The following is a 27,212-nucleotide window of genomic DNA, read 5'->3' as shown; positions in this document are numbered from 1 at the left end:
CCCCGACCTGCCCCGCCTGCCCCACCAGCGCGCTGCGGGGTGGTGCTCCGTGCCCCTTCATGCAGCAGGGGTCCACAGACCCCATCAACCCCCTGGGGCTCTCCTCCACCCACCGCCCTGATCCTGGCGCCACAGCCACCACTGCTCCCGTCCCACAGCGGGGCTCCCCTCCACCCTCCCCGGGTCTGGACCTCTACCGATAACGGGACATGGTCTTGCGGAGGAGCAGCGAGTGTCTGCTCGCCATGGGCAAGTCCCCAAGGACAGGGCTCACTACCCTGTGCCGGCTGCCTTCAATCACACCACAGGGGCAGGAGGCCTTCAGAAGTTTTCCTTTGCGGAGGAAGATCCCACAGTTCCTTGTTTGACCCCGAATGACCCCCAAAGAGCAGATATTAGAATCCCACTGCTTTTATGGTAAATTATGTGTTGTATAAAACATAATTTGAAATTTTTATCTGGTGTGCCTTAATCGAAGCAGCAAGGGGCTCAGCTGAACCATGGTAAGAAACAGACACTCATGGTTTTGGGCTGTGAAGCTATGTATCATGCAGGAATAACGTGCACGTGGATGGATGTGAGAAATACTGTTGAGGATCCGAAAGGAAACAACTACTCCTGAAACCTTGGTCCACACGAGGACTTCTTAGTTCACCCACAGAGGGTGCTGGTCAGGGCTAGCTGTCACCTACTATTTATGTAAGGATGGCATGGTTTAAGTCCCCAAAGATGAGGGAGAGAAGCTCAGTTCAGTATCTCTCCTGACAGCAATATCCAAGGAACAATGCCATTGTCCCCAGCAGAGCTGTCCTCTGCCACACAAGATGTTTCAGTGTGTCTTCTGGGTGTCCAGACAGGAATGCACTGGTAAATCCCTAAATTCTGCCCACTAACATCCACCCTGTACATGGGGTGAATACATTATTGCAAACATAGAGGGCAACTACACTGACACTTGTGGCAATAGGCATAAATTCACATTAAAAGGCTTCAAGTAATAGCATTGCTGTGTAAAGACAGCCTTTGAAAAGCTTGTTTCCAAAGCTTAGCAGCAGGATTAGAAGGTTGCTGGCTCTTAGCTATGAGCTTTGCAGATGCTAGGGGCTGGCAAAGCAAAATCTGTATCATGTGAAAAAGTTGATCAGGTTTGCCTCTCCCCTGCCGTGAGATTACTTTTCTCACTACAAAGCATTTCTCCTCACCAGTAACTTTAAAGTATGTGTGGGCATGAAGATAGTGTATTGTTCACCAGCTCACTGTTCTGCTGAGCAGCCACCTCGCTTGTTCTCTGGCTCAGGTTATAAACAGTGTTGAGAAGCTGCAAAATTGCTCACAGCTTAAAAGTCAAATATCATGATAACCTAGCCTATCTCAATCCTACTGTGAGCTCTGCTTAAATAATCCTGCTTAATCATTAAACCACAATAAAAGCAAGCCAAGGAGTTAAGGGAAGAGCCAAACCAAGGTGTATTAGAGCACTGCTCCAAACTTGAACTGAACAGTCAGCTAGAGAGAGGAAACCACATAAAGGGATAGCAAAGTTGTTGTGCAGAGGGTCAGAGAGATGTGAGAGAAAACTTGTATCTGTTGGGAATGGCTGCAGGAGCCAGAGTGAGCTGTGAGCTGCTCCTGCTGGTCAAGAGTCTGCAGTGGTGCCCTATTTACGTCCTTTTCCCAGGAGAACCATCTTGTTATCTAGAACATACATGAAATTCAAGTCTTGCTGTTGATGCTTTGGCTAAACCCTTATGCCTGATAATTATTGAGTTGTTATTTTACAGAATGGTTTACCCCTCTACTGAAGGGTACAAAGACAGCAAATGGACAGACCTATTCCTTGCCCACCATGCTGCATATTGTGTTATAGTAAACTAATTTTTTCTAAGGCCATTTCGTACACAGGGTGAGGTTAAATTAAAAAAAAAAAAAAAAAAAAGAAAAAGGCAGGAAAGGAGAGAATATTATAAAAATAAAACTTCAGAAGGCACACTACTTCTGTCACTCTACTGGAGGCACTGAGAACAGGGTTAGGCCCATGGATGCATCCAGAGCTTGCACTGATTCCAGGAGGATTATTCTTGTGTGCTTAAGTGCAGAACAGACAGAACAGATTTGGTCCTTGTTGCTTAAACTTTTCCAGGATGCTCAATTTATTTGTGCATTTCAGGAAACAGACTAGTACAGTCAGATGTTCTGTACCTGGGTTCCCCTTCCCCCACCCAAAACAGAAATAATTTTAGGCTAAAAGCATCACCCATGCCAGAAGATGAGAAAGCCAAATCCTTTCCAAGGCAAAGGACTTACCAAAACCACCAGGGTTTCACGTGAGTAGGACTAAACAAAGAACTTCACCACAGTCTGTGACAATTTGGCTGAAAAGACAATGAGTCAACTTTGTATTTTCAGACCAAAATAATAGTCTGGATGGGGGAACAATCTAGCCTCAGCTTCCTTGAAAGTGGGGAATGACAGGATTGGTATTGCTGAGATAATTGTGCAGAAAACTGATTCAAGTTTTGCAGTCCAAAATGGGGTATATTTTGTCTTCATTGCCTCTCTACCACCTCTTGTAGGATTTGACTGCAGCATGGAAGCATCCTGATATAACTTTACAGTGCATCATGTTGTTGTTACTGTAGTAACTTATTACTAGGGCATCATGTGTTATCTTTATTGCTGCAGTACCTGGTAAAATGTACCACTGTTTGTCCACACACACTGTTATTACTGTCTTATTCCCCAAACTAATTTACTGCAGCATCCTGTCGTGTCTTATTGCTGCATTATCAAAATGCTACTTTACTGCAGCGGCCTGTGTTACCTTATTGCTACATTTATTCTGGTATTATTATGTCAGCTTACTGTCACTTTTTATGGCTGCCCTGCTACCATTTTATTACAGTACTCTATGGGATCTTAGTGCTGAGTTATACTGAGAGTACATTAATCCATTTGCTTTAGCCTAACGCTGTCTGCACAGGCTTGTCAAACCTCACTAGTGCTTGTTCTGGGTGCTGTTTTGCCACAATAGCCACAAATACTCTGGATACTCTATTATCCAAATAACAGTGTACAGCCATATTTCACAGCCATAGCCCCGTAAGTATGGGAAGCTTTGTAACACCGTTGCACTGCATCGACATTGTAAAAGCTTTCCAGACTGTCTTTCCTTGCAACAGTGCCATTTAGAACATAAGCAGAGGTGGAAAGCTGATTTCCTAACTCATCTTCAACCCGATGAGGTAGTTGGAAGACATGGGACACTTACTAAGCAGCAGATTACTGCTTGCAATGCTCAGTGGGATACTGCTGGATGTACAACACTAGCATCACTTGGAATAAGCAATGTCATTAAAAAGCAATAATTCAAGGATGCGGTTCATGTGGAAGTAGTTACATGTTAGTATCACCATATGTGAAGTAAAAGACACGTGAAGAACAGTTCATATGTGTTCCCAGGAGGAGGTCTTGTCTACTTGCATGTTTGTTTTGGAGAAATTTAGTCAGGAAATGAGGAGCAGAGCTTTCTTCCCTCTAGAGAATATGCAGCTCTGTCCGCTCAGCTAGCCATTACTGAGCAGATTAGCTTGCACGAGTGTGCATTTAAATGGCAAGCTGTTCAGCATCCAGGCCCCCTGATGCACGCCCATATGCATGCTCTCCGTGTCTCTAAGAATTCCCTCCTTGCACTCAACTGTTCAAACACAGAGTATTCCCCATAGGCAAAATACTGTGGCAGCCAACATGACCATCCTGCAGGAAGGAAGCCAAAAGGCAGAGCAGGGCGCTTTGCTCACAGGGCAGCAGCACATCTCCAAGTTAAATTCTGGCATTTCTGCTCCCTGTGCATGGACCATAACTCAATTTCCACCTATCCCATCACCTGCCAGCATCCTCCAGTCCTGCCCATATGTGCCCCCATGCTGCAGGACACTGAGGAATACCTCCACAGAGCTAACCCCTCCTTCCCCCAGGAGGTGACCTCTCCAGTGTCAAGAACTCTATCAGCATAGCAGAGACTCCCTGGTAACACTTTACCATCCCTACTCCTTGCTACACACCAGAGTTTCATGCTTGATATGTACATCTTGCTCAAGAATGCTCTGCAGACCACCTTAAGGGTTCACAAGACAGACCTCCCCAGGGAAATGCCCAGAGGCTGGGCAACACTGGAAGTAGAATAGCTTGGATTTCAAGCAGCTGTTTGTTTACAGAGCTCCAGTGATGCATAGCAATGGTGGGCTTGACAGAGATAAAAACACCATCTGAAAGGCTCTGAGGAGAGCTAACCTCTGCATTTTCCTAGGGATGACTAAGGGGACATGTATGAATATGAATGAATGGACAAGTGAGCCTTTTACATGAAGACCTGCTATTTTCTGAGGGGATCCTTTGGCCAGGTGAACAACAGAGGACAAATGGGTCCTGCAAAGAGAGCTAAGGGACAATTTGGAGGGAACCAAATGTCTCCTTCAGAGGCAGAGCACTGCAAGAATGTCCAGGCACATCCACAGTGGTTCTGCAGTCCTGGAACTGACTTGTATGTCATCTGTGTAGGATGTGTAAGATGAATTTGGACTGAAGGCCGCACACAGCAGGCTTTTAAGGTATAGGCATATGTAAAGAACAAACATCATACTCAATATTCTACTGTACATTCATGCAGGTGTATGGATCTTAGGTATAATTGATAATAGAAATTTTCTGGGAGAAAAAAAAAAGAGGTATCAGAATAAGAACTTTCATAGGTAAAGAGGGAAAGTCCTTCTTCTGAGAGAAACTACTCTGGCATGTTTTTGTGCATACATAGGCCTTAGATATTTGAATAATACTTGCCTCAGAAGAATGTTGTCAATAGCCACCTGTCTACTTAGCTAGATGGGTTTGCCTAGGTAGGAATGCAGACTTGTAGCCATGTAGCAATTTCTACCACCTGTTCAAAAAGCCAATTTGCCTTGGCATGAGAGAAGACCAAGAAACATCCTTTTTCACATATGCTTTAGATCTGAACTGTTTGCAAAATACAGGAGGTTTTGTGGCACTACGTCTTGAAATTTTCATATATAGACAATAAACTGTATGTGAATGCAGGCCATTTTCCTATCTGTAGCTAGCATAAGTGGGTTTTTTATTAAAGTCACTTCAGTTCTGTACTCATCCTAACCTCTATATGCCCAACAATTTGAAACAAGCTACTGGGTCATCTCTTGCTGTTGCACTGATGGGCTCTAGGTCAGATGAGTTTTAGTGGAAGCTCTTTTCATACTCAGAATGATGCTCCTCAGCAGGGTCAGTTATCTGAGCATGGTATCACAGCTGGTTGTGCTGCCCACATCAGAGTTGCTTTTCCCTCTGTACATGATTTTGGCCCTCTGTGATTGGAGCTGGAGTCCAGTTTGATCTGCTTGGAGTAAAGCTTGAACATCCACCATTGATTAAGTATGCGTAAGCTTAAATAAATAGAAAATTAAATAAAATATAAAACAACTCACTTTAAAATATGGCACGTGTATGTGTGTGTGTGTGTGTGTGTGTACTTGTGTGTGCATTGCACATCTAAAACATGACTTTTTGAGCATCAGGCAGAGTCTGATCACATTTGCACTATGCGCACATGCAGAGCGATTCCGCCGACATCAGAGGATTTGTACCAGTGTCAAAGTCTGACTTAATGGGGCAGATCCTCAGGTGATGAAAACCACTCCTGCTCTCCTGACTTCAGCTGAGGATTTGGCCATCATCTCTGGACATGCTACGTGCTATTGGATGCAGTGATTGAAATGAGCAATGAACTTAAATAATGCCTTTTTTTTTTTTCCATTGCTTTAAAGGAGGAGAAACATAGGAAAGAAAAACAAAGTTAGTCAATGAATCTGCAGGAAAAATGCATTTGAGATTTTGTGAGCAGGAGATGCAGCTTCCAGCTGATATTTTATTGGATCCAGACGGCCACAAGAAAGGGAGCAAGTGAGATTGTGGAGCCATCTATTACAGTCATGTTTGTGCCAGGGAGAGAGGAGATGCATAAGAATACTGGTAACTCTCTGCTCTTCTGTCTCCTAGTTGTGGTTGGCTCTGTTTCCTTAAATAATGAGACAACAAGTCCTTGCCTTGTCAACCTCCTGTGAATAGTGACGTGTGCTCCTCCAAACCTTGGTTGGAAACAACGTACCTGCACAGAGCTCAGGGTCCTTACGGAGCTGTGCAGGCAGGAAAGTGTTGGTGTAAACTATGAAGAGAGGTGCTCTCCTGGTGTGTGGCTCTCCACTTCCAGTCACTCAGGCTCTCTCCCCTGCAGGGACCTGCTCTCCCTGAAGTGCCCCGTTCCCAGCAGCGGTCCCAGATGTCTCTCCCACGGGGCGGTCGGCTGAAGAAGATGTCAGGAGGACTGCATCAGGCCCGTGAGGCGCTTGCTTGCCAGAGACTTTCCCTGGAGGGATGGACAAACAGAAGAGACCCAGAGGTGTGAGTGATGCCGTGTGACAGCTTGTCCAAGAGTGAGGAGCAGGAGCCTTCCCTCAGAGCAGGGCACAAGGCCCAGCTGACAGGGAGGCAGTCGCTGTGGGGTGAGCCTGCCCCCAGCATTTCGCATGCCTGTTGTTTTGCCCCAGGCAGGTTGTTTGGCAAGGAGGGGTTGTGCCTAGTGATGTCCAGTGGCTACTGCTATCAAGCTCACATGGCTGTGCCCTGACACACTGTATAGTGAAGATATTTCCTTTCTCCAGTCACATGGAAACTGGTGAAAGCAAAGCCCTGTGCTATGCTCACTGCTACTTGTCCTGCCCAGTGTTGTCCTGCTGGTGCAGAGCACTACCCCAGCTTGGGGAGTGATGCACAATCAAGGCTGTGGTGAAAGCTGGGATGACCTTCCCACAGCCTGTGAATCAGTACCACCTCCACAGCATCCATCAGAAACAGATCTAGGAAAAAAGTCATTTCAGAAACAGCTTAACCTGTTCCTGCCCTGCTACCACTCATCTTTGCCCATTCCTTGGTGTCTTGTCTCCTGGGTTGGTGCATGTTCACTCTTGCCTGGCCTCCCTGCCCTCCCTGTGGTCTCCTCCAAGCTGCCAAGGCAGGACCATGACCACCGCAGCCTTGCTCATGCCCTGTTGGCATCCTCATGAGCTTTTCTACTGACTGGCCAGACCAAGGACCAGGGAGAAGGTTAGGGTTAGGGTCACCTGCACATCTGAACCCCTTTAATGGTTTAAGCCATATAGTGCCTGCTTTTAGGAGCGAAGGAGGACCTACAGCTGGTCTTCTCCATTTGCAGACAGCAGGAATGGTATATCCCCATAGGATATCCCCATACTGATGGCTTTGCAATTATTGATGTAACAGTGAAAAATTGTCTCAGGTATTGCACCAGTTGCTGTGTTTCTTTGGTGAGCTTTCCTCTTGAAAAATGATGTTTTTCTTAAAGGAAAAAAAGTCTCATTTGAAATAAACATTCAGGGAATACCAGAGAGCTGTGGAATACCAGAGAGCTGTAGAATACCTAGCAGATCTTAAACAACCTCCTCTTCATTACTATATTTAGCCAAGATTTCCTTTGCAATAGGAAGTCTTACTAATTGCTGTTTCAAAGAAAGAGACACAAAAAGAGCAAGAGAAACAGATTATACAGTGAAAATGAGTATGTGCAAAATGTTGACAAAATTGGAAATGCAAAAATTAGCAGGTCATTTGAAATAAGTCTTTTTTAACAACTTTTTAAACACTTCCCACCTCCCTTTGATTTCTAATCGCTTTCCCTTCAGGGCTGTTCCAGGAGGATGTACCAGTTCGCTACAGAAGCCTCATTTCATTACTCAGATGTGTGACTTTCACCAAATAATTTGCTCAGATGCACGAACACACGTGGCCTAATCTGTCTGCTTTCTGTACATCAGTAATCAGCTGCTGGAAACACTGTCATTATTCCAACTGTCCTGCTTGGGATGAGAGGCCCACAGTCTCTGTGCCTCACACACAGGACTTGGCATGGGAATGGCCAGAGCTATGCAGACACTGCAGCACCACTCCCATTTAAGACATGCATGCTTTTTTTTTTTTCCACTATAAATCAAATTATTGATTGTTCTTATTTTTACTGCACTTTTGTGAAGCTTGGCCCAGTGCTATGCTAGGAGGTGGCCAAGTCTTTTGCAGGGCAACCTGGCAGTGCCTGGGGGGCTACAACTGTGGCTGTCATTTTGGTGCTGTTAAGGAATTACCAGACAGAGTGCCTGGTATAGAGAGTGAGTTATCAGTTCCTAAATCCCATTTATAGGAAGAAGAAGGTAAAGATGTGTGTGATAATTCCTAGAAGAATAACATGGCTGAGTTTAGAAAAAAATATTAGTTTCCACCAATATTTGGATACTTCCTTAGGGAAAAATAAACAAATAAGCCTCGGGTTTATATAATGACTATTCAGTCAGACTCTTAACTAATCTGCGACAGGCAGCTCCTCTTGTTATCTTCTCACAGGCAGGTGGCTTGGGGCTATGCCAGCTCCCTGCGTCAGGGTCCAGCGGGGCTGAGGAGCAAACACTGTTCCACATCCAGACCGATTTCAATGTGCATGTGTTCAAAGCATGAAGGGGGAAATGCCGGTGGTGGGCCAGGCTGAGGAGAGGGGACAGCTGATAGAATGACTGCCCTGGAGAAGGTGGTGGGTTGGAAACAAAGCCAATGCCTGTGGTTTGCGCAGAGCAAAATCTTGCAGTTTCCTAGTGGAAACTGCTTCCCTTTGCAGGGAAAGACAGTGGCCTCCATCTGCAGCTCCCCATCTCATGGGAAAGGCGTTACCCTGGGAACTGCAGCAAACTTCCCGCCTGCAGGCTGGGATGAGTCCCCAGTGCAAAGCCCGTCTGTCTGGGAGGATAACTGTTCCAGGGAACAGCCTTGTGTGCAGGGACATGCAAACAGATGGGTGCAAGAAACTCTGTTTTAAGACAGCGAGAAGCAGGCAGCAATGTTGTCTGCTTGGCTGTTGTGTTCACCTCTGTGCTAAGACAGATGGCAAAAGGATCCCTTGAATTGCATAGAGGGATTAATGCTGTGACATTTTTGACTACAAAAGCGTTAGGACTGTAAGTGTAATGTTCAGCACACAACTATAGGCATACTGATATAGGGGATTTTCTTTCAACCCAAGGCAGGGCCAATTGTCAGCCTCACAGCATGGGTCTGAGCAATATGAGTATCTGTGGGCTGGAGGCGGGTGGGATGCAGGTGTCTGGTTTCGGATTTTCTCACCTTAGACATCCTCATTAAAATAAAAATAAAGAGGATCAGAAAAAACCCCAGCATTTCATTAGGAAAACTGGTCATCTGTTTCCTGTTACTAAAATGAACAAGAAAGGAGCAAGACATTTTGTTACAAAAAAGCTGGATAGGATCCGTGATCCACCTGCTGATATAAATCAACATGACTCAACTGCTTTCATAGAACTGCTATTGATTTATACCAGTTGAGGGTCTGGTCTGTGGTATTTCTGTTTCAGGTTTAGCCTTCCAGGGCTTCTAAGGCACAAAGCCCATCAAGAGACACAAAAGGTTTGTGCTATCTGAGGAAAGCCGAAGTGTAGCACACATAGTGGCTCCTTTGGGATGGGGCAGTGGATCCTTCCCCAGGCAGCCAGCACTCTCCCCAGTATCTCCAAACCTACATGCCCCCACTTGCCAGGAGGGTGTCCACAGCCAAAGAGTCCAGGATGGCAACAGCATGCCTTAGTGTCATGCCTTAGCGTCACTGGTGTCCAGAAAAGAGGCGTCCAGGTGACCAGGAGAAGGTGGCTGGTGTTCACCTCAAAACAGCAGAGGTGAGACACACCCCTGCATTGTCTGTGATCGCACAACCCTTCCCTGAGGATGGCATGGTGTGAGTGCCTGAGTCAGTCAGGTGAAAGGCTACTCTGAGAAGCTGGAGATGTCTAAAATAGCTCATAGTTGGGTGGAATACAGGCAAAAAAAGTTCAGATACATGATGGAATTCCCTTGGGGACATCTCTGATAGAACAAGAATGTTTCAGATTATTACTATGTGAAAGTATGGCACAAAGAACCCCCAGTTTCTTTAAAAAGGTTCAACCAAAATAAATCACTTTTTCCTTCCATGTATCTTAGTTTAGCATGAAACCAGTGGCTGCCCCCATATTTCTACTTCTCCTTTCCCCACTGAAAGAAAATGTCAACAACTGCATTGTTTCCAGGAGAAATTTCATCTAAGGTGTGCTGGCAGGGGATTTGGAAAGCATATGACCTCAAGCTCAGCACAGTTCAGTGCTTCTTTTACTCTGTCAGATGTATATGCTGAATAACTTAAGGAAAGATTCAAAGTGGATATAAGGAGTAAACGTTTTACATGGGGTCTAAAGCTTATATAGAAATCCCCAGTCCTGCAGTTCCAAAATATTTGTCACTACTAATTAAGGTCATGACAATTAAAAGTCCAGACTGTTGTCGCTCAAACAGCATAGCACAAGCAGGAGGGCGTATGTTGAATGGCATATGTTGTGTGTCGTCTTGGATGCAGGAAGGCTTTCTTTTCTCTCATGTCCTGCAAGCAACTGAGCTGTTACACAGCTTACAGGCAAGGTAATTTCCAGTTTTCTCTATGCAGCTGAAAGAATGATATTTTTTTGCCCCTGAACACCAGCATGGCAGGAGCCTCAGTTTTTAAAGGCAGTGTAAAATCTGAATTTGGAATAATCTAGGGAAAACATCAGGTAATTCTTAATAAACCTAATTAAATTGTCCCCCAGAATCTGAGTTCCAAGTATGTAGCCCATCCTACCGCTTGGCTACATGTCAGGCAGAGCACTGGACCTCAGCATTTGTGGACCATCAGGTCTCACTGAGGCCCAATGAAATCAAGATTAACCTGTAGGTCACAGGAGATGGTTAGCATCTTTAATGGCTGAGCCTTTGCTGAGCAGCTACTAAACTAAAGTGTAAAATGCAATCAGCAATTATTTTAATGAAGCAAAATTCAGCAATTTAACATAGGCAAGAAGCCAAGTAAGTGGAAAAAAAGTGCCTAGGATTTGACACAAAAAGGAGACAGCACTCCTTTCAAACCTACTTTATGAGCCATCAGAGTTTCCATCTTGCTCTTCAGTTTTATCTACCAAAACCAACACTTTGCAGAGTTGGGAGAGAAGGCAAAGGCTGGGAACTATCTTTTAAAAATAATTTAAAAAGGAAAGTTTAGTTTTTTCCAGTGCCTATGGCTTCACACAGTGTTAACAGGCTCTGTCCAGCACAGCACAGTTCCTATTATCTAGCATGCAGACATTCACCCCTACCAGCATGCACAAGCCAGCACTCCCATGCATGTCATCAACAACTTACCTGAACTCCCAGGCAGGATTTATCTCATAAGGAGCTTTGTGGCTGCAGCAATGGGGGAGAGTAGGCATGGTACAGCAGCACAGGCTCCCATTTGCCATGTCAATACTGACCAACATGCTTTCAATGCTGACTGCTCACCTCCATGCTTTCCACCCACTAGCTTGGGCCTTTGTCTGCTATAGATGGTTCCAATTCTTGCTTTACACCCCTCTTTTCCACTCAGGGTCTCTTTTTTCCAGTCTGCTGCCTAATCTGCTCCAGCCAGAAGCACCACCTTCCTGAAGGAGAAGCCATCTCCTGTGGAGCACTGTTGTCCCATCCCTCTGTAAGACCCTCAGCAGAGAAACTGGGGCTAGTCTGCCTCTCCACTGAAGATGAGCAAATCTTAATTCCATCAGCTTCAATCTGAGTTTTTTCCCATAGTGACAGGAACTGCTCAGTTTTTCTACCTTTTTGCTAACATACTACAGGAAATCTGGCAATGGGCAGACAACATCCTGCAACCCCATTTTACTTCTGAAGAAAGAGATTGCCATGGCCCTAGCCCTGCCAGCACTGTTTGGTTTTCAATGTTATATTACACTGCAGATCTTGGGGAAACTTTATTTTTATGCCGTTTCAAAAATATTCTTTTATTAGATTTTTCCTTTAAAATATACATTGCAAACGTAAGATAAACATAACATATATTAATGAAGTTAAATAAGAAACAGAATTAAAAACATAAACAATACCGTAAAATAACTTAGTTAACACAAAATAAACACAGAGACATAAACTACAAACATAAGTAACATAAATTAACACACAAAATATGGTGTACAATACCCTGACACAAACTAAAAACGGGAGCTGCAAAGTGGCTGTAGAGGATAAGTAGGGGAGTGGATGCTCCCGGCGAGCAGTATGCTCACCCATTCTTGGCAGCATGGTCTCATGAGTTACCCCCAAACTCCTGCAGAGTGAGCCCCACACCTAAGGCTTGACTGACATGTTACGTGAGCTTCTCACCATTACTGCCCATCACAGTGAAGCTCAACCACTGTGAGTAAGGTTCCCATATTTGATACTGCTTTTTTCTCTTCTAGCTGATATCACCTATGAGAACAGTTTAGAACTGCAGTCCAATAAAACCCAGTATAATCTATTCCCATTTTATATTGTGAGGAATTCCTACACTTCCTAAGCGAGGCATTGCACTTTGCTTTGAGAGATACCAGTACATCACTGCATATGGCACAAAGAAAGACCTCTGTATTCACCCAGCTCCAGTACAGCTTCATAATGGCTGGAGTTCCCCTCTCCTACCCCACCAACACCATGAGGAAGATCCTCTTCGGTTGCAAAGCAGTCTGGGCTCCTTGTATCTGAGAGTGAGTCAATTTTGGCATTAGTTAAAGCTGCCTATGGACTACAGATCCAAGACCTGTTCCTCCCTTTGCCAAACAAACAGGAAGACAGAGGCGCAGATGGATCACTGCAGCCAATATACAATGGTGTAGCAGACTGTTTTTTTCAAGCCACCTCAGAAAATGCCCAAACTGTACGTTGCTGGTCTGGCTCTCAGGCAAGGTGCAATTCTGTGCAAAGGACTCCGTTTGTTCAACTGCCTTCAGCATGACTGGGAGCCAGATATGTAAATATCTTGCACAGAGGAAAACATAAACACCACTGAAATATCAAACCCCTCCGGACTATCAGAATAAACTTGTCTGAAATCACAGTAGTGGCTAAGCATATCCTAGCCCCCAAACACCTTGCTAAGGCTGTGGTTTAGTATCTGCATCTATCACCTAGAACTGTCTGTAGTGAGAAGGTACCAACTTTTATCTTCTTGAGTTTGTGTGTGGCTTGACTGAAATACAGTAAATTAATAGTACATATGTTCTGAACTCTGTACAGTGCCTTCCATCCAGAAGGATCCTCAAGCACTTCACAAACCATATGCACAAAGATTACTCACCCACTTTGCCCACTCGGGGGCAAAAGGAAGTTGCCATCCTGTGCCAACAGCATTGCACAGCAGTGTTTTTAGGAAGGGAAGAATAACTTACCCACTAAAAGCAATGAATACTCATCCTTTAAAGGAGCCTCTGTATATAGAACAGACTATGCAGCATACATGTAATACATGCAACTTACCACTTACCAAACTAGGAAAGGTACTATGGCGATACCAAGAATAGAGGTGACATATTCAGGCAGGCAGTAATGAGTGAATACATGCCCCGTGCAGGCCATGCTCCCCGTCCTCTGCAGCGCTGGGTGCGGACACCGACTAGTTATCACACATCAGAGAACAATCAGACAGCAGGCTGCAAACATTGGCTGAATCCCCTTTTTCCTTCGGGTACATCCTGATGCTTTCTGTCACCTAAGTAATGCAAGTTCTTTTTCTCAGTAAAAGCCAGTATTTGTTAATGACCAGAGTAGTGGAGCAAGAACATTTTATTTTAAGGTAAAGTATCTTCAAATCAGATGTCTTTTCTTGATGCCAAATCTAAGAAACTTTGGAATCTGTTCTGTCTGTTCTGATAGCCACTTCACCAGCATCTCAGATATGACCTTTTTATAGTTTCCAGTTTTTCAACCACTATTTTCTACCAATAATGGCTCAAACCTTTCTCTTTATTGTATTGCAGGCTCTGAGTACTTTCCCTGCCCTCAAATGCTGTTATCTATTTATGCAAGCTGGTAGATCTGGGAAAGTGAAAAAGTGGAAAAGCTGGTAAATATATGACAGTTTTATGAGATTATCAAGAAACCAGTTAAAAAGATGATATCAGGCAGCAATTCTTTTTCTAGCCTTATGCCTTCTTCACTGCATTCATGGTTACTATTTATAATACATCACAGTGACACACAGCTGTGTAAAATATCACACAGTTCACCTGAGAAAGATAAGATCCCATCAACACATTTCATGTGCGTGACACCATACTCATGAATTAAGAATAAGACTGAGTGTGACTCGATCTCTGATCCAACGGCAGACAAACCAAGAGGACATAAAAAACAGCATGAGGCAGTAGCAGTGGCCAAGGGATCAAGCTCATGATCAGTAAGATGGGGAAGCAGCAGCAGGGAAGAACAAAGGTAACAACATGGAGCTACTGAGACCATCAAGAAAGGGACAGCCAGGCAGGCTTTCATAGTCGTCTAATGCAAATGAGCAGATACATATGGAACTGAAACTAAACATGGGACTTTGGATTTCTGAATGCTGAAATGGGATGCACTTACAGTCCTGAGACAAGAATTGTTCAACACAAAATTACCAAAATATACCAGAAAACTAAAGCAGAGGAAATGGTACCATGGAAATGCCTGTTTGCCTCACTGCAAGAAGGAGGAAGGCATTTTAGGCTTCAGACAGAAAGCATCCTGGGCACTGAGCATGACAACTACATTGAATACAAGATCTCCAGTCCTATTCTTGTTTCTGGAAAAGTCATCCTTGCATGAGAAACCAAGGTGGGGCACTGGCTCCTCAGCCATCAAGGATGTAATGTGGGCCTTTGCCTGCAACGCTTCTGGATGAGAATACAAAACCACCAGGCTGCAGCAAGGACTACAGCAGCTCCTGCTTACCAGCTTCTCCTTCTGCCTACTGCACCTCTGCCTCCTATGGTTAATGAAGCTGGGCGAGTCGGCTGATTTAGTTATTGACCTGTGCCTGGGAACTGAGACAATCTTCAGTCTTCACTGACTTGTCCCATACAAAATGTTCCATTCAGAGTGTCCAAGATTATTTAAATAAAAGACATTAGAAAACTTTCATTCTTCCATTCTTAATCTACAGTCTACTTCCCACACAGCTCAAACACAGACCATCTCATCCTTCACCTTATTCTCTTTCAGCACTGAGTAGAATTTACCACTTGGAAAAGCTTTGTGCTTCTTCATACCTAATGCCTTGATATATTTCACACCACATCTCTCCTCTGTATATGACGTCTTCTAGTATGCTAACTTTAAAATAAATATCCCAAGTCTTTCAGTCTCACTACATACTCACATTTCCTCTAGGACTTATCAGGATGACTGCTTTTCCCATTAACTATTACACTCTTTACAGACTGTAACGATGAAATATAAAGTATGGCCTGTAGTGTATCATGTGCAAACTGCAGGCAGCCATGGCAAGCCTGTGCATATCACACCTCTGTATCCACTGCACTGGACCACTGTGCTAGAGAAAGGAAGCAGGGGAAACACAGGGAAAGGCATTTCCCACAGACTCCGATATCCAACCAGAAGTCTGGCATTTGCATCTTTGCCCTCCCCAGTCCTGTAGAGCACTCTCTGGCTGACATTGTTGGTTTTGTCCAGAGCTGACAGGTCCTGCCATCACTTGGGCTGAGTTTCACAAGGGGCTCTGGACAGCAAATGCCTCTCCCTTCTCCCAGGTTGTGCAAGTCTTCTCTCTGTCATGAGACAGTGGAAAAGACACTCAAAAGCTTCTTTACTTTCTTCAGGTAAAGACCTTTTTCAGTCCAGGAACATAATGCTTAACAGTGTCACACATCAGTCAGTTCAGCCAAAATTTGTAAAACTTCTGCCTAAAGCATAGATCACTGGTCTGTCCACTCTCTTGTCCTTTAAAGCACAAAGACTGAGAACTCTGATCCTCTCAAAAGTGGTAACGTGTGTTTGCCTTTTGTTCTTAAAGAAATGTCATCTGGGAATAAAACGCAGAGATCTCAGCACTGAGTCACCATCTTGCTACTGAGTCAGAAATTTTAACACCTGTTTTCTTACAGAGAAATTCCTTCCTTGAAATATAACCATTTTAGGAAAGTTTGAATTCAAGTCTGAGTATTATGGCCCAGGCTTATGTAAGTTACCTGTTGAGGCTGGTATCCATAGGTTTAATCCCTGTTATTGCTGAAGTACCCATTGCTACTTTTAGAGATAATACTCAAGATGCAACAAAGGAACCCCCTTTCTGTTTCCTCTTTTATTAAATGTAAATGGCTACCAGCACAAGTTAGGCAGAGACTTGGTGGCTTCCTTTGTGAGACAAAAGCAGCAGTGGTTCCCCTAAATGTACTCATTAAAATATATCTTCCCTCTCTCTTGGCCCTGAAGGATCATCTCAGCTTATGAGAACTAAGCTTCTGTCTATCTGATTATTAAATAATTTCTAAAGCAGATGGAAAACTACAGTGGTTTAAACAGCTAGGCTGAGACTGCTGAGCTAAAAATAGTATAGCAGGCTCCTTTTAATTAGTACAATGATGAAATATGACAGAAAAGAGAGATGTAGATATATGGATTTGTGTGTATGTGTGTCTTTAAAATTAAGTTACTACCTCAATACTAGGTATTATTTATAACATATATGATACATGATGTCTGATTTTAATGATGCCATTTATCTTCACTTGGGAGAGAAGACAGGCTAACTCTGCTTTCATAATGTCAATCCTTGCTGTATTCAAAAGGAAAATTGTAATAAGATAAACCTGCCACCATGCACAGTGCCATCCTTTTTAAAATGAGGTGGATTAGTAAGTGCTCCGAAGCAATAGACTGTCAGCTCTGCAACTCCGTGAGATCAACTGTTCCCCAGGGCACCATAGAGAGCATGGAAGAGTCAGCCTAGCTTTATATCTGTGATTCCACAGCACAAAAGCCTGGCATAGGGCCAAAGGGGTCAGGTACTGTGATGTTTATCCTATAGTTGTGCTGCCTATGTATTTTTTGAGGACTCTTCAAAACTGAACAGACGAGAAAACACATCTGCCACCCCTCTGCTTCAGCAGTGCTGGGCAGCGCGTGCCCTGTAGTGTTCTGCTGCACCGTGCAGATGTGGCCCTTTTACGCTCACCAGATGACTGATGACCATGATGCTTGGTCCATTGGGCCACACAGCTGGTGGCCAGGCTGTGGTGGGGGCCTGCCATAAAACACACTGACATCACAGCTGCAGGCTTCTCGCAGGTAAGCTGAGGAGGCTGAGCATACCTGGCCTGTTGGGTGCTGGATCAGACAGGTGTTCCCTTGCTCCAAGGGGAAACCAGACAGGGAGGCACTGCAAACTATGCCATTTGGTACAGAAGGACCTGACCAGCGGTGGGCACAACCCCCTTCTGGCCATTGCACTAAGGTATCAGCTGGTACTTTGTAAGGACCTGGAATGAAGAGGTAAACAATCACCACAGGAAAATTCCCCTGTCAAAATCTTGCTGTCAAGTGCCCTGCGTAATGCAGATCAGATAGCACCTGGTTTTCAGAAAGATTTGGTGCAAAAATTTGGTGCATTCATTAGTCATGAGCTGCCTTCTCCTGGTCAAAAGTATCAAGCCCAGGAAGACGAGACATTGTGGCTTATAGGAATTGAAGAGTGGTATAAAATATTATGTAAAACCCTGTTCTTTCTTACTCCCCACTGATCCACGTGAGGGTGGCAAGCCTCTTGCTGGCTAGTAGGAATCCAAAGTGTGTCAAATGGTCTGGAGTTCATCTCTGTCTCCTGAGTTATGACTCTGAGATGAACAGGAGCCCTGTGGGTAAGATGACTTCCACTTGCTCCAAGCCCACACTCCTGAAGCCAAGATGTACAGCTTTCCACCAGTGCAGATGATCGATCTGGGAGTACTGAAAGATTTTTCAAGGGAGGCATTTAACCGAAGTAAGAGACAAAAAGCTCGTGCCACTGTTTGCAGTTTGTCAACAAAGCTTTACTGTTTCTCTTTCTGAAGTGTTGTATTGTTTCCTGTCTTTGTCAACCAAGAGATGGTGAGACCCAAGCAACTAGAACAGGCAAACCTAGAGAGTCTGATTTTTTTCACTCAAGTGAAGACTCACTGTCTAAGGAGTTGGGCATGTCTGGCATCCTGGATACAAGTAGGTTTTCTCTGGTATGGAAAGCAGCACTGTAAGTACAGTATTATGAGCAAGGAAGGGATCATGAACCTCCTGGTCTGGCTCTATGCCACCTACGGCATTAGTGGAACAAAGTTCCCCAACCTCATACAGTGATGCAAAAGCAAGCTGTAACAACATTAGATATATGTTTTCCCTGTGTTGCTTATCACAGTTGAAAAGTTATAGCAAAATTAATCAATAGTAACTGCTTTATCTGAAGAAAGAACAAGCTAAAAATTATTTGAGGGAGGTTCTCAATTGGCCTGAAGTGCCAGAGCACTACAGGAAACAATAACTGATTGATGCCAGGAGAGAATTTTTATTACACATTTCAAATATTCTTATGACCTTACTAATAATCATGATGATGCAGAAAGAACAAACACAGTCAGGCCAATTTATTCCTTGTTGTAAGTGTCTTTTAGCTATTCCTCAACTAATAATTCTCCTGATGTTTTTGCAAAATTACACGTCTCCAAGTTGTGTTCTTGAAATCCACATTTAAATCTTGGAATTCAAATGCAATTTACATTAAAATTTATGTTTTTATCCAAACCCAAGTTCTTGGAGTTCTACCCAAGTTTTACATTATGTTTCTACTTCCTGTACCTTTGGCAGGGTTTCCCAGTGAGTACAAAGGTTGTGGGGCACATATTGGCTGGGCAGCCCCTCCACCAGGCTGACTTAGACCTCTGGAAACTGCCCCAGGACATGTGCCAAAGTGCACAACGAGGTGTGTGGCACAGAGTATGTACTGCTGCAGCAAGGCCAAGCCTTCAAGGACCTCAGTTCAATCTGTGACCATGAGATGGTGGAACTCAGGAGTCCACATGGAGGAAGAAAATCAGTAAGCAGGACTAGAACTCTGAACTTCCAGAGAGCTATCTTTGACCTCCTCAAAGACCTATTTAGAAGAATCCCATAGGATAGGGCTCTAGAATAGAAGGGGGTTCAAGAGAGCTGCTCAATATTCAAGCATCAATTCTTCCAAGCTCAAGACCAGTGTATTCCCATGAGCAAGAAATTAGGCAAAGAGGGCAGGAGACCTGCATGGATGAGCTGGGATGTGGAAAAAAAGATGTCCTTACTTCTGAGGCCGCCCATCAGGAATCCCAAACCTTAGAGATAAGAGAAGAAACTTGGAGAAAGGCCTCCCCTTGGCCATAGAAGATTGGGTTAGAGATTGGCTAGGTAGAGTTATCGCCTATAAATTCATGGGCCCTGATGGGATGTACCCATTGGTGATGAGAGAGCTGGCAGATGTTGTTGCTAAGCCATTCTCCATCATCTTTGAAGAATCATGGAGAATAGGAGACGCACCTGATGACTGGAGGAAAGGTAGTGTTACTCCCACCTTCAAAAAAGGACAAGAAGAAGGACATGGGAAACTACTGGCCAGTCAGCCTTATCTCCACCCCAGGAAAGGTGATGGAATGGATAATTTTGGAGGTTGTTACCAAGCGTGTAAAAGAAAAGAAGATCATCAGGAGTAGTCAGCATGAATTCATCAAGGGGAAATCATGCTTGACCAATCTGATAGCCTTCTACGATGGCATGGCAGAATGGGCCAATAAGCGGAGAGCAGTGAACATTTTCTACTTGACTTCAGGAAGGCTTTTGACACTGTCTCCCATAATGTCCTCATAGTTAGTCTCAGGAAATGTGGGTTAGATGAATGCACAGTGAGGTGGATCAAGAACTGCCTGAATGGCAGAGCTCTGAGCATCATGGTCAGTGGGGTAGAATTTAGTTGGAGGCCTGTAGTCAGTGGTGTTCCTGAGGGATCAATACTGGGTTCAATCTTACTCAACTTGTTTATCAGTGACATGGACAAAGGAATAGAATGCACCCTAAGCCATTTTGCTGATGATACAAAGCTGAAGGAACTGGCTGATACACCTGAAGGCTGTGCTGCCATTCAGCAGGACCTTGGTAGGTTGGAGAGTTGGGCGGAGAGAAACCTAATGAGGTTCAACAAAGGCAAGTGTAGGGTTCTGTACCAGGAAGAATAACCCCAAGTACCAAATACTAGAGAGTAGTTCTACAGTGAAGAACCTGGATTCTTGGTGGATGACAAGTTGACTATGAGAAATGTGACCTCATATTATTCTGCTTGCAAAATAGGCTCTGTGCTCCCCCCTTGAAGAGAGACAAACACTGGGGGTCTGTTCCAGCCAAACCTTAAGCATACACTTAACTTCAGCATGCCCGTGCAGGGACAGCTTGAATATGTGATCCTGTAGTGAGCGATCTCTAAAGCACAGTGGAGCTCTGGGAACGTGGGCTGCCGTATTGCTCCATTCCTACACAGCTGGGGACCTGCAGTGCATTTTGGAGAACTAGAGCATGCAGAATTAACTTCATCTTAATTTAGTCCCCTGAGTACACCATAAAGTTCCCACTTCGGTAACACTGTCTTCTGAGGACATTATGACATGCCAACAAAGTGACTATTTTCTCATCTGATGGAAGTGACAAACTGACATAATGCAAAGTATAAAAAATTCAGACCCTTCCTAGTTCTGGTAGCTACTGTGCCATCAGAAGATGACATTTTATATCTGTATTAAGAAAAATGAAAGAAAATGTTTACAGTATGCTAGCCAATAAGACAAAAATGAACTAAAGTGCCGACCAATCTGCAACAATTTTTTTTACAGCTACTTACATTTTAATCCCACCATCCCAAACTGAGCTTGTCAAGCTACCCTTCAAATCAAATGCAAGAGAAAAATCCATCCTTGGCTGTGCAACTATAAACCCAGCCAGTCTAGTAAAGTGAGAGTTACTCTTTCATGTATTTGGCAAATCTGGGAGCAGAATTTACCACTCGGTGTAAATATTTCTGCATAGTTTGTTTTAAAAATAATAATCTTGCCTACTCCTCTTCCTGGCAGACTCTTAGAAAGTAGTAAATATGCAGATGGGCATAGTGATATATTTTGTATCAACATATTTTAAATGTGTGCATATGCATTAGCTATATAAATACATTCCCCAGGAACTCTGCCAGTGGATATACTAGAAAGCCTTGTGTGTTGCATTTGGGTTTGCTTGCGCAGTGGCACAGCAGCATCAGGAAGAACCACTCTCGTTGTATTTGCTCTACGACAGCTCACACTTACCTGTGCAGTTACCTGTTTCTATCTGCATTTACAAATGGTTTAGATTTATATAAATACACATACATACACATATGAGCAAGAATATCATAGAACCATAGTTTGAATTGGAAGGAACCTTAAAGATCCTCTAGTTCCAACCACCTGCCATGGGCAGGTATAACTTCCACTAAACCAGGTTGCTCAGAGCTCCATCTAGCCTGGCCTTGAACACCTCCAGGGATGGTGCATCCATAGCTTCTCTAGCCAATCTATTCCAGTGCCTCACAGTGCTCACAGTAAAGAATTTTTTGTCTTTTCACTAAGTGTTCTCCATCTTTCTTATAGGCTCCTTTCAGGTAGTGAAAGGCCACAATTAGGTCACCCCAAAGCTTTCTCTTTTCCAGGCTGAACAAGCCCAATTCTCTCAGCCTTTCCTCATAGGAGAGGTGTTCCATCCCTCTAATCAACTCTGTAGCCCTTCTCTGGACTTGCTCCAACAAGTCAACATTCTTCCTGTGTTGAGGACCCCAGAGTTGGATGCAGTGTTCCAGGTGGGGTCTCACTGGAGTGGAGTAGAGGGGCAGAATCCCCTCCTTCGACTCTGGCCACACTGCTTTTCATGCAGCTCAGGACACAATTTGCTTTCTGGGTTGCAAGTGCACATTGCTGGATCATGTCCAGCCTTTCACCCACCAGCACTCCAAAGTCCTTCTCAGCAGGTTGCCCTCCATCTGTTCATTCCTCCCCCAGCCTGTACTGATACCAGGAGTTGCTCTGACCCACGTGCAGCATCTTGCATTTGACCCTATTACACTTCATGAGATTCCCATGAGCCTATTTCTCCAGCTTGTCCAGGTCCCTCTGGATGGCATCCTGTCCTTCAGGTGTGTCAACCACACAATATGTACTATATATACATATAGTCTAATGCCTTCGTTATAAAGCTGTTATAAAGCCTTAAAAAAATCTATTAAGTTCTATGAAATATTGCTCTGGGTGATACATGAAGACCATAGCAGTATGTTAAATCCATATGACATATCAAGTCAAATTGTACTTGATAATAGTCAACACAAGAGTAATTCCCCACTGATCCAGCTGCTGCATCTTCAGCTCTAGTGCTGTGCTTACTCTGTACTACCCCATGCACAAACCCTGTCCCACCCTGTGCTGTTCAGTATGCCTGCTCCTCCGCTGCCACTGGCCCTGCATCCTCTCCCTGCTTTTTCTCTTCTCTAGAAAAACTGCTTCACAGACAGATCCTTGAAAGCAAGTGGGACAAACTAGTCTTGCCCAAGCTCTGGAGTCCTACCCTGGGGGCTGGAGAGAAGTAGCCCTGGTCCATGTCCGATGCTGCCCTGTGCTGCAGCATTCCTTCCCGATTGGACCAGCTTTCCCCTCCTGGACTGGCTGGAGGTTGGAGACTGGCGAAGGACAAGAGAGGGAGGACATCTGTCCATTGCCCTTGAGACCCCACTGTCCCCTTGTCCAAAAGGTTTAACAGTGTTTCATGTTTCTTGCTATTACTGTGCTCCTTTTCCAGTGCCGGTACCATGAGCGAGTCAAAGGGTATTGCTCATCACTATTTACATGAGCACTGACAGGCGGGGGCAACAGAGGAACTGGTGTGGGTGGATATGCATGTGACCGTATGGTTAACCATGCGCTATGGAACCACATGGATACTGTTGCAATGGTGCTATGAGAGCCATGCTCTTCCACTTCACTGAGCAAGGAAAAGCTACAACAAATACTGTAGTGGGAACATAGCAAAAAGACAACTTTGCATTTAATTCTAGAAAAAAATCAACTTGTTTTTTCAATGATGGCACTCTGGAATGAGCATTCTGCCGTTTCTGCCCCCCCCCACCCCCTTCTCTAGAGCTACTATTTAGATGGGCTACAGTCTTAAGAGAGAAGCTGCAAAGATGCTAGCTGCGAAAATAAAGGATGAAATAAAAATTCAAGCATCCACATTCCTCCCAACTAAAAATGAAGTTCTGAGGAAATGGAGGAGGCAAAAGAAAAGGAACTTACCACACTGCGAGTGAACTTTTCTAGAGAAGTTCTACGACCTTGCTCATTCTCTGTCTTAACAAGGAAAAAAGTGGGGAGAGAAAAATACAGAAAAAAACCCCTTCAGCTTAAATGCAGTCGTTCAAAACAGCAGCAAAATATACGGAAGCAGCAAGTGGAAAAAGTTGTAAAAAAATGTAAAAAGCAGAAATCAATGTTTGCAACAGCAAACATAAGAAATCAAAATGCCTTAAAGAATGAGAGACATCACTACCTTTACTCTCAGAGAATGTTACCTTTTCTCCTGTGAGATTTTTGAATGGCTCAAACAGGTCTGTGCATTGTTGTGCCTTACAGCTATTGGTATTGATTTCTTGTTCATTGAGTTGTCCATCTGACTGTTTGAGCTGGGACCTCTGATTCTGGTTAACATCTGCCAAACAGCTGACTGGAGGCTCCCATCTACTTGCTTAGAGTGAGGAAAAAAAAACACAGTAATTTTTGCACTATTAAAAAGCAATGTGTGAGTGAATACAGCACTGGAAGAAAACCACCACTGGACTCATTGCCAGGGAACCTACACTCTTCTACTTACCCAAAGGGTAGAAGTATATTTCCATTAAGTTTGACTCCATCAAAACACAAGACAGCAGAGGCATGTCTTTGAAAGGCCACAAAAAGATACAAGGCAGATTTGGAACACTGGTATTTTTGTACGTGGAGTACAGGACTATTCAAATGCAAGAAGACCTTCAACTGCGTGAGAAGACAACCGTGTGCATCACTGCTTTATTAATGTGACCCTGAGAAAGCTGCTCACTGCAGAGCTTCATTCATTTGGCACAAGGGAGATCTAATTGTCACTAACAAGGAAGAACTAAATAATGTATTGGTATCTTTGCTGGAATATCTAAGAGAAAAAAACTGCTATGGAGAAGAGAAGAAACTCAACAATATGAAGGAAAGTCACTGCAGTCAGAAAGCTGTTGGCACTGCTCATTTCCAGGAGAGAAACTTACTTTAAGTTTGCTGGTGAGCCAGCAAAATGGGTGAGAGATGGAAGCAAAATTGCTGTGAAGGACATAAGGAGCTATGTACAAGGGAAAATCACAGCAATGATTGTGCATGAGAGTGCAGTGGAAATAAGCATTGCACTGAGAGAGGCAATAGCTGATGTATCATCTGCCACAGATTCAGTTGCACTAACAATCCCCAGAACAAAGCATCAGTGCAAAAATCAGATGGAAAAGATGTAAGGAAGCCAAAAGCTCAGATAAATAAGATGAGAACTTGTGTAGGTGAGTCTAGGCAAAGCCTTTTGATTCTTCTGCATGTTCATCACAGCTTTCACAGCTCTCTGATGTCTACAAGGTTAGTCGGAAGCATCCCAGGCAGAGATGAGGCAGATTGTCGCTGCCACATAACCAGAGATGAGACCAAAACAAACCCTTTTAAGACAAGCAATATTCTTTCTCCAGATCAAAGAGTCAAGCAGCTTCCCCACTTATAACCCTTTGAGGAAGTCACACCATCAGCTCTGATGTCCCAAAAGTGGTATCAGAAGTGAAAGCTAGAGGCATGTCATTTTAGCCCACATGGAGGATGGAGCCAAGGCCTCAAAGCAAGTATCAAGCAACAGAACAGACTTCCTGGCTGGCAGGAAGACAGTGTTGTACCCAGTCCAATGGTCCCCAAAGGAGTATTTAACATGCACTAAGCCAAGGATTAGTTGCCTCTCCTTCCATGTGATAGGAGGAGAAAGGGGAAAGAAACATCACTCTTCTGCTGAGTATTACAGCAGTGCAAGTGCTCAGAGAATCACAGATTGCCTCTGTGAAGGATCCTCAGAGGTGTCCCAGTACCCCAAAGCAGCAGAGATGAGATAGAGAGCCTGCTGTCCTGCCACCTTGGCTGACTATGTCTCAGTGAACAGGATTGAGGAGATGAGTGCCCAGCTGGGTAGCCAAATTAAAGACACAATTTCATTCAGGAGAAGAAATACCTGGACAAAAGACAGAGTGTTCTGCAAGGATCCCTAGGGGAGCAAGATGCTTGGAGTCTGCAGCACTGCAGAGCTGTGGGCTGGAAAATCAGTGTCTGGCCCAACTGCATTTTGAAGTGAAGGTCTGGTGTGCACTGGGGGCAAAAGAGAGTGAGCTGCTGAATGCAAACAATGCTGTGCCCCTGCACTTGCCATCAAAATTTAGTGCCTCTGCTTTTTCTACCTGCAAGGTGATACAGCTTCCCACCCAGCAGAAAGGCAGGATAATGGTCTCCAAAGATGATGAGCATGTTGTTGGGGTGCTGAGACCTTGTCTGGAAGAGGGAGCCTCCCATAAGGCTGCCTACCACAACTGAAGACACATGTGGGGAAGCAGCCATGGGGAGCATCGACAGTGTCTCACAGAAGCACCTTGCAAAGCACAGTCTGCAATATTTGGCGAGGTGGTGGCAGGCTGGGACCAGCTGGATGCATGGAAAGCTCATCCCCATAGCATCCAGCTCTGAGCCAAAGCATGACATTTTCTAGGAAAATAAAAAGCAGCTGAGGCAGGCTGGCTGCAGAGTGATGAGCCGGTTGGAGCAGTTTTAATGGCTGTGGGTGTGGGTGCTGGCTGTATGGCTCACTGGCTCTTCCTGTCTGCTTGCCCCTGTGGTTGGCAGCCTGCTGTGGATGGAACCGCCTGCCCACATCTCTCCACCACGGTGCAGAGGTGGGGAGGCTGCCCTGCACAGCAGATGAAGGAAATTTAAAAATAACAAAGTAAAAAATAAATAAATAATAATTAAAAAAAAATAGACTGAGTCAGACCTATCTCAGTCTTGGGAACAGACCTGGGTGTGGACCCTGGAGCCGTGCCTGCTGCAGCACCACAACAGCATTTGCACAAACATGCACTGTGTGTGCAAAGGGGCAAAGGCAGAGAAACACATGTGCATGCCAGGTCATGTAGTCCTCCCAGGTGCAAAAGAAGCAAACTTTGCCAGTAAATACACCAAGAGACTCTACCAGCTAATGGCAAAGGACATGTGCATTTGGATAAAATACAAAACAACTATCCCTGCTGCAACTGAAAACCTCTCAGCCCAGGTAGATACAGAAAAATACATTTTACCACTTAGAAGTCATTCACTAATTATTGACTTTCTTCTCCAAATTTTCCTTTTTTCTAATGATTAATTTTTTACCCAGTCATTCAATTTTAAGTTCCTTTGTGAAGATTCTGCTGGCTCAGAGTTTAAGTAGAAAAAAATTAAGAAAACCAGTTGACACTGATTATTAAAAGTAATTATGAGGAAAAGTGCTCAGCATCTTTACAACATGCAAGGCAAGTCCTGCCACTGAATCAGACTGTCCATTTGTGCCCTAATGGGACTGAGACAGGGCCATAATCTGCATTAGGAACCTTCCTTGACAATACAGAGCAGTCAGCAGAGGGATCTGGATAAAAGTAATGCTTCAAAAGGTGTGTGTGGAAAATGGAACCTACCCCTCATGGCATGAAGGTCCTAACCATTCCCTTGCTGACCCTTTTTGCCAGGGATCTGAAAAGGTGTAGGGAAATACATACAAAAACTTGGTCTTCTAAACTTCAGGTCTGCAAAAATCTCTCCCTCCCTCCTTCACTCCCTCCCTCCCTAGGTTTATTTTGTTGGCTATCAAATCCTTTTTTTTGGTATGAGACTTTGGGGTGTGGAGTGGGGTTTATTTTGAACTTTAACTTTGTAAAAAATATGTGTTCCAGAGGGAATGGCATCAGATGAAAATAAAGGATAATTACTTCCCTGACCAAAGCCCAGGGTCCTTGGCTTCTCAGGCAGTCATGTCTACCTGTCCAAAGTGAGAAAGCAAAGGCACTACCAAGTGACCAGAAC

At 44.3% G+C, this 27,212-nt stretch overlaps 1 protein-coding gene across 6 annotated transcripts in view; it reads right to left on the bottom strand.

Moving 5' to 3' along the window:
• Positions 1–298: 298 nt before the first annotated feature.
• RGS6 (regulator of G protein signaling 6) overlaps positions 299–27,212 on the bottom strand; it is a 278,005-nt gene continuing 251,091 nt past the window's right edge. For 4 of the 6 annotated variants that reach the window (XM_050336209.1, XM_050336207.1, XM_050336212.1 and 1 more), the window contains exons 17-18: positions 23,358–23,411; positions 300–6,430 (exon numbers count right to left, since the gene is read on the bottom strand). In XM_050336209.1, coding sequence (XP_050192166.1) covers positions 6,380–6,430; positions 23,358–23,411 — 105 coding nt within the window. In that variant the 3' untranslated portion in view covers positions 300–6,379. Of the gene's footprint in view, positions 6,431–23,357; positions 23,412–27,212 lie in introns of all 6 variants that reach the window. The other 2 variants (XM_050336211.1, XM_050336210.1) reach the window with 2 other exon arrangements.

The sequence above is a fragment of the Myiozetetes cayanensis genome, unplaced genomic scaffold (genome assembly GCF_022539395.1).
Source record: "Myiozetetes cayanensis isolate MyiCay16 unplaced genomic scaffold, myiCay2020 scf6-25, whole genome shotgun sequence".
NCBI classification, from domain to species: Eukaryota; Metazoa; Chordata; class Aves; order Passeriformes; family Tyrannidae; genus Myiozetetes; species Myiozetetes cayanensis.
Note: the sequence above shows the minus strand (reverse complement) of the source record. Positions and strands in the feature narration are given on the sequence as shown.